Source organism: Tarenaya hassleriana, unplaced genomic scaffold (genome assembly GCF_000463585.1).
Source record: "Tarenaya hassleriana unplaced genomic scaffold, ASM46358v1 Cleome20, whole genome shotgun sequence".
Classification (NCBI taxonomy): domain Eukaryota; kingdom Viridiplantae; phylum Streptophyta; class Magnoliopsida; order Brassicales; family Cleomaceae; genus Tarenaya; species Tarenaya hassleriana.
Window position 1 is genome coordinate 2,156,906 of NW_010965373.1, and position 7,889 is coordinate 2,164,794.

General features: G+C 40.8%; 2 protein-coding genes across 2 annotated transcripts in view; both read right to left on the bottom strand.

Moving 5' to 3' along the window:
* The window catches only part of LOC104813868 (protein QUIRKY-like), a 3,643-nt gene extending 1,092 nt beyond the window's left edge, over positions 1–2,551 (bottom strand). The window contains 2 exon segments of the mRNA XM_019202570.1: positions 5–1,250; positions 1,252–2,551. Of these exon segments, the coding sequence (XP_019058115.1) occupies positions 5–1,250; positions 1,252–2,459 (2,454 nt within the window). The 5' untranslated portion in view covers positions 2,460–2,551.
* Positions 2,552–2,890: 339 nt separating this feature from the next.
* LOC104813869 (isochorismate synthase 2, chloroplastic-like) overlaps positions 2,891–7,889 on the bottom strand; it is a 6,402-nt gene continuing 1,403 nt past the window's right edge. Inside the window, exons 3-15 of the mRNA XM_010541652.1 lie at positions 5,824–6,083; positions 5,539–5,656; positions 5,335–5,451; positions 5,085–5,231; positions 4,924–4,998; positions 4,774–4,842; positions 4,415–4,533; positions 4,267–4,324; positions 4,007–4,117; positions 3,717–3,801; positions 3,492–3,589; positions 3,296–3,388; positions 2,891–3,201 (exon numbers count right to left, since the gene is read on the bottom strand). Of these exons, the coding sequence (XP_010539954.1) occupies positions 3,151–3,201; positions 3,296–3,388; positions 3,492–3,589; positions 3,717–3,801; positions 4,007–4,117; positions 4,267–4,324; positions 4,415–4,533; positions 4,774–4,842; positions 4,924–4,998; positions 5,085–5,231; positions 5,335–5,451; positions 5,539–5,656; positions 5,824–6,083 (1,401 nt within the window). The 3' untranslated portion in view covers positions 2,891–3,150. The remainder of the gene's footprint in view (positions 3,202–3,295; positions 3,389–3,491; positions 3,590–3,716; positions 3,802–4,006; positions 4,118–4,266; positions 4,325–4,414; positions 4,534–4,773; positions 4,843–4,923; positions 4,999–5,084; positions 5,232–5,334; positions 5,452–5,538; positions 5,657–5,823; positions 6,084–7,889) is intronic.

The window sequence follows — 7,889 nt, forward strand, 5'->3', positions numbered from 1 at the left end:
GCGCCTCTGCCCGAGCCAACCACTCCGCCACCATTTTCGTGGCGGCGTTTCTTAATGCTTCCTGTTGAGCCACGCCAAGAGGACGGACGTAATGCATCCGTGGCAGTAACGGTTGCCCGTAAACCGAACATATATTGGGTAGCAATGACGGGCAAGCGAACCGAACTGCTACTTCGATTTCTCCCATCTTTTTCAAACCGCTCGGTAACAACACCAGGAGAGGATACGAATTGGTGTACACCTTATTACTCTCGAGTGTCGATACCCGAATTCTGATTTTCCCGATCCGGGTATCGGGTCTATCGTCGGATACATCTGAAAACATTCTCCGATTGTCAAAAACACCTATGGTGAGTACCGTGCACGGATCATAAACCTGCCATGAATACTGCTCGTTCCATCTTGGATCAAAACTATCCATTATGGTTCGTGTCCGAACCCATTTTTTCCCGTACTTTGCCACACAATAGGCATCGGTCGAACCTTTTCCGCCATTTTTCGCCTTCATCGGCAACAACCCACGAGCCCCGAGTATCCCGAGCTCGAGTATCCCGATCGCCGGCTTCCATAGCTGCTTGGCCGTTGGCCGGAAATCGCTGCACACGTGCGCTGCCTCCTCAAGCACGTGATACCCTCCTTCAAGACAGAGCCTGAGGCTGATCCGACCGCAGTAAGGTCCTCCTCCGTCGGGATTTCCACCTCCACCATCTCCTCCGGTGTCCAATGTCAGCCATTTTGATGCCACGTGGCGGTCGTCAATTCGCTGCTGGATTGAGCCCATTGGAACCATGGCTTGACCGAGAAGCTGCGTTTCTTTGGTCGTTCTGTCTTCCACAAGCAGAATCAGAGAGTCTTCCAATGGTTCACCGACGACGAAGATCAGATCCTCGTTCCAACGAAATGACCCACTGTTGTTGTTCATGGAGCCTCTTCTTGTTCGAGCAGATTGAAACCCTAACTGGGCGTTCACACGGACCTCGGGAGCCGTCAATGGCGGAAGATTCGGAGCGATATGGAGATCCTGAGCTTCGAGAACCGTCACTCTCAGGTACCAGAGCTTTGGAGATTGATATACCTTAGAGCGCGTGTGCGCAACGTGTGGCGCTTCCGAGCTCCACGCCTCCGGAAAGGCTTCGTCGGCTTGAGTTCCGATCCAAACCGAGAGCTGGATGTCGCCGGAGACTCTTCCGGAGCTCTGGCCGGCGGCGGAGCCCTCGAGACGGTACCATTGAGGTGCCGGGGTTGGTTTTCTCGGAGAGGTCGAAGCAAACGCCGCCGAGAAAACTCTCCAACGGAGCGTCCCAAACGGAGATCTCGAGTGTCTCTCCGGAAACTGCAGATTCCAACCGGTTGTGTCCGAGCGCGAAGACCTGTTTCCACTCCGCCGAGTCTGTCGGTTCACCGGGGCGGTGAATCGCCGGCTTCGACCGTACGAAGTGGTTTGATGTCCGTACCTTTACGTACACGCCGTCGTTCGGCGCAAGGCCACGTGCCTTCACGACTCTAACGAACAGATACTGCATTGGCTCCACTAGATCGTACGGACGGCTCCTCTCCGCCGCAGCAGCCGTCATCGTCGCCGTCTCTCCTCCGATTTTGTTGTTGATAACCCTCGGCGCGTAATCTCCGTTGGGTTTCTTCGGAACCCTAATTCTGTCTCCGCCGGGATGTCTCGCCGCCTGCATCTTCCTCACCTCCGGCGGATAATAACGGACCTCCGCTGTTGCCTTCTCCGCCGGAGGAGGCGATGACAGCGGCGGTTGAGGACAATGACGGACACTGTGAACATGCCTGACCATTTGCGGCGGCGACTCCTTGACGACAACCATCGGTGGAGGCTGAGCCACCGGGTAGCTCCGCTGACACATCTCCGACTGAACCGGAGCTTCAAAAACCCTACCATCTTCCACCACAACCACACCAGGCGACGACTTCTCCGGCGGCAGATTCTGCATCTGCGGCGGCCCATCCTCCCCTTGCAGCGGATGCGGCGGCTCCTCCTCCGCGATTTCATCGAAATAGTATACCTTCAGCCCAATGTCACCACGAACCCAGCTGAAAACACTCTTCTTCTCCAACGGAAAATACACGAGCTCTTCCTCGCCTCTCCTCGCGAACTGGCTGCCATAGATCTTAACCCTCCCGAGAAAATTGTTCTTGCGACCAGTACCACTGCCGAACCTCTTGTCGTTGTAGACCTCGATATCGATCTCCTCGTGCTCCACGTTCTCCGGGTCGGAGACGAAGAACTCGAGCATCTCATTCCAGACAGGGTTGAGGTCTCGGAACTTGGTGGAGGTCCGCTTCTTCTGGGCATCAAAGTCGACGACGACATAGGCACTTGAGCTTCCATGTCCATCTTTGGGGAGAAGACCACGCGCCTCCACAACCTCCACGATGAGCCTCAGTCGGGTTCCCATCGGCGGTGGTGGCTCCGGCTGAAACGGCGTCGTATTCATCGTCTTCTCATTTTTCGAAGAATGTGCGCACACAGAGAGATTCAGCGTTGATCGCGGAAGAGAGATGTTTTTTTTTTCCTCTTGGCTTTAGAGGCGTGCTTTATTACTGGATATATTCTTTTTTTTTAAATGAATATATTCCTTCTGTGAAGCATTTCTTCTATACGAAATTATTGCACCGTGCGTATAGCTGTTTTTTTTATTTATTGATAAAGAGAATTACAGGGAAATTTAAAAAAAAAAACATATTACTTTTACCATCGGGTTCACATGTTTTTAACTTGCGTAAATTACTTTGTTAAAATCAATCATTTTATCGTTACGTTGCAGTTTTAGTAATTACCGGATAAAAATATGATTTTCTTTCTGTATATTTTTCAAAATATAAATTGGAAAGAAAATAATGATTTTCCTTCTACGAGAGAGAGATGGGGACTCGAAAGACACTTTTATGTACGGAAGAATACAAAATCTACATTATATTTTCAACATAAAGTTTTACAGCAACGTTTGCTACTATAATGACTTTTTTTTTATTTTTTATTTTAACCAGATGGTTCCCCGACCTTCGACCCAACCTTCGACCCGACTACATCCATGACCCGACTACATCCATATGAGAAATCCCCGAGCAACAAAAACTCCTTTATGTTTCCGCCCTCGGTGCTATTTGCTCCTGTCTTCTCATTCATTAGTTCATTGGCTGCAGAGCTACCACCTCTTGTTTTAACGACTTTGTGAACTATACAACATGCCCAAACGTAACATTAGTCGAATAAGATTCGTAACGATAGAAAACGCCCGTGTTTCATAATCGTTCTTAAAGAACTCCGAACCTGAGATATCTTGAGCTCAAGCTCGTTCCATTCAGATGATGGATCACTCCCTGCAACTATTCCTGTTCCAGCGTAGATTAATGCACCAAGGCCCTGTCACCCCCGAGATTCATTAGACGATGCTAAGATTTCAGTTTTTTGAGTGTGTGATAACTGTAAGCCACATGACCCCAATTGCTAAAATGATTCAGCTCACCTTTTCGACTAACGCAGACCTAATGCCAACGGCAAATTCGCTCTCTCCACCACCAAAAAATCCTACAGGCCCAGCGTACATTCCTCTATCAAATGGCTCTGCAAGAACACATGCAATATTCATACATGAAAGTAGTGTAAGCATCTACTAGGGAATGGCTCTATGTTCTTGGTGAAGATTAGCCTAAAAACCAAAACAAAAGGAGAGAAGTAACAAAGCATATACCGATTTCCTTTATCAAAAGCCGAGCTTCCTCTGCTGGGCAACCACAAACTGCTGGTGTTGGATGCAGAGTAGTCAAGATATTAAACTGGAAAAGAGATAGAAAAATAACGAGTTGGAGCGGAAAGTACTGAGAGTAAAAGCACATAACTCCATGTCCAACAGCTAATAATCCCAAATATGATTGACAGATCTAATAGAAGTGCATGAATGGACCTTTTCATAAGAGATAATAAACCAAAATGCATGGAAAGGAATACTCCTAACCCTCAGGGATACTATATTATATGCACCTCATCCTCTTCGCATCTTAGATGGCCTCCTATTTGTGAATATAGGTGCTGCACTCTTGCTAGCTTCCTCACGGTTTTATTGGGTTTAACAACTACCCCATCACATATGGCCTGCAACACAAAAGAGAGAAATATAAGAACATAAATCCGATGATTATGCAAGTGAATGAATGAATGAATGTTTCCGCTAAAAGAAACAGTTCGGATAGATATTTCTCTGTGAAACACAGACTTGGCAATGAGAAGCAACCAGAACTTACTTTAAATTTTGTTCTTATATTCTCTCGCACAATAGAAAACTCGAGGTCATCTTTTGCACTGCAAAAGTTTCGCAAATAAATGCCAGTATGAATACCTGGAAGATTCCAAACACCATAAACGTTCAAAGAACATAGATGAAAAGTTTACCTGGTAAGTAGGTCTCTCTCTATTTGCATATCATGAGCAATCGAATCAGCTCTAGGACGGGTTGCAGCCAAAGCTTCACTGCAGACACCGAGCTGTTTTCTGTGGAAGAGTCTCTCAGGCTATTGCACAAAAAAATGTTTATATCAGAAAAACACTCAATTTCAGCATTCATCAATGAAAACAAAAAGACACGTTATGAAAAATGGTCTCTTCCCAAATTTGTACCAGTGCCAATTGTAAAAAAAGGACAAAGACACATGATATCTTTAATAAGTAGCATTCCCATTTCATCAAATTCCGTAAAACACATAACAGAATACCCCAATAGGTAGCTCAACCACATTGATTAAGTAGCTTACTGTGTTTCCAATAAATGCTGGTGCACCAGGTGGTTGAAGACAGAACTGGTAAGCATCTTGCCCTTCAAGCTGTCATATTAACTCAGTTTGAGATCAATTCTAAAGATTGTTTAATTCTGAAAAGTGACATGCACGGAGAAGAAAAAACACCTGTAGCCGTGCTAACCAGGCGATAGGATCAATATCAATATCCGTTATGATTCTGCTGCAGCGTGCAAGCACAACCTGAAATCCGAAAAAAAAAAAATCTTTATTGCAGAGAAACCCATAAAAATGCCGGAAACAAAAAGCATATGTCTTCCATAAAATACCTTGTCAAGGGATGAGCTGCGTTCCTTTATCATCTGCAAAGCTCTCCTTACAGCAGGGTGATAGGCTCCTTTGCTAGGAACATGGTTCTTGCTGACAACAGATACTCCAAGACTTTCCCTCTGTAACCTCATTACAGTAGATGAAACCTGAATCGTCGAATGTTACACGAACAACGTTACCTTAATGTAAAGATCATCAAAAAACCAAACATATTTGTAAACCAAACAAGGAGATTTCAACAATGTCCACCTGAAGCATAACTTCCAAGAGTGCTTCAAGGGCATCATTTAGAGTCCATGAGAGTTGATCGTCCCATGCAACAGTCGCAGCAAGCATCGAACTTCCCATAAACTCATCTAACTCAACCTGTGTATACAGCAACCAGTCATGAATACAAAAATGGCCGTCTTCCATGGCCCCCAAATTTCGCCACAAAGAATCAAATTATTGTACCTGAGGCACCGTAAAGTAAAATGAACCAAATGGTTCCCACTCCGTAGCGATCCTACCGTGAGGATCAAATCGCATGCCACCATACGCACGGATCAATGGCGACTTCGAAGACAGAAATCTACAAAAGAAAAAAAAAACATTGCTTAAAGTAAACAAATATTAGACGATTCACTTAGCTAAAAAACCAAACGCAAACCACAGAAAAAAGAGGGGAAAAAAACAATAGAAAGTATCAATTTGCGTGAAGAAAAACATGAACCTCAATCTACGTAAATGTCAAACTACCTTCGAATCGATGACCAATCATCATGAGAGAAGGGGCTTAGTTCACGGAAGAATACCGCGGATCCTATGCCGGCAACGCTAACCAGATTGCGATGACATGATCCATGTCCGTTTATGTGTCCGTCGCCATTCTCGTTCCCGAACTCGAGGAGAAGATCGGGACGACCAGTTTCGCTGCGACGAGAGAAGAAGCATCGAGGGAGAACGTCGTTCTGGGCATGAAGCCAATCGATCGCCCCGATTTGCTGGTGGATCGGTACCTGCACAAATTTAGGAATCGTATCAGATTTGGGAATTAGGGTTCCAATTGGGCGAGATTTTGCGCGGGAAGCGAGATTCACTGCTCCTCTATTATTATTTTTTAATTGGGAAAAACGTTACTTAGGTAATTGTTTTTTACTGCTTGGTGTTTTTTTTAAATCTTTTCTTATCCTCTTCTTCATATTTGATTACACTTAAGGACACCGAACTCAGAGAGAACTTAAATCATTTTAGTTTTTCTCGTTTGATAAAAACTAAGAAACTATATGATAAAAAAAATAGAGATGAAAAACAAACTATTTCGGAGTTTAATTTAAATTATAAGTTCTGGATTTAGTCGAATTAAACTAAATACAATTGATTATGGTTAAATACGATTAGATGAACGAACTATAACTAACAAAATCCTAATTTTTACAATATTGTTCTTATCTATATATTAAAAAAAATATAGTACATAAATATGATGAAATTCATAGCTATGGTTGTGTTTTGAAAGAACCATATAAAATTATATTCTCAATACTAAAATCTCCATTTTATACCTTAATCGATATTATAAATATGTGAACCGACTTAAATTTTTGTACATTTAGGATAACTCGTTGCACCAAAAACTAAGTCGTATATATATATACCTTTTTAATTTTATAATTAAATTGACAGAAGTTGGTACTAAGTCAATGGAGAAACAAAATTCCATTTTGGATTGACCAAAGAATTTGGTACGTCTCTGTAGATAATATATAGTTTTAGAGTACATGCAATTGCATAATAATATAACAAAATGTTCTTAATATTGTATTAGCCATTGGTCATGTTGTCTTATACAAAATTATATGTTTATGATTAAACACTAAGAATAAATCATTTACGATAACGACTCGTGCATTAATGATTTATAATCTTCAAATAAAGACTGGTCGTTTTGACTTTCAAGAGTCAGACCAAGAATTTAAAAGACAAATATACAAACGAAAAGAAAAAAAAATATAAAAAAGGTAAAGAAAAGAATCTTAGAGACCAAAAGAAGAATAAGAGAGGCAGCTTCACGTTATTTTTCAAGAAAAAAAACATATTAAATTGACTTTTTTTATATGTTTTTTACAATTAAATTATTTTATAAAATTAAGATAAGATGTTTTAAAATTGAATTGAACCAAATCAGATAAAATATAATTTATATATGAATTATATTCAACCTAATAATAGATTGTGAATGACTTATTTAAAACCATAGTAATCAAATGAATCGAATAAGAAAATAAATCGCCAGAAACTGAAAAAAGAAAAGAAAAGACAAAACGTATATTTAGAAAATCACATGTTATCTAATAAAAGTTTTTAATAGAAATTGGAACGAATTAAAAAATTGTATTAAACTAAATGATATAATATTTACAAAAACGAAAAAATCAATCCGAGACTAAACACAGCCAATTAATACTCAGATTATCATCTTAACATAAATTAGGGATATATATTCGGTTCGTATAACTAAAATTGATATATTCGAATATAATTTAACTTTTCATGAATCAAATCCGATTTGAAAATTCATCGGAAATATTTTTAAAAAAAAATAGATGAAGAAAACTTAAAACGAATACATAATATTTAAAAAATTAGAATGAAACAAAAATTGGAGAAAATAAATTATTTTTAAATAATCAATTTCTAACAAAATATAAACCGATTAAAATATGATATAATTTTTTATAATCCATGGATTTCCAATATTTTGGAGTTTCATTTGGTTGTGTTTTTGTTTTATATTATATATATATATATATATATATATATAT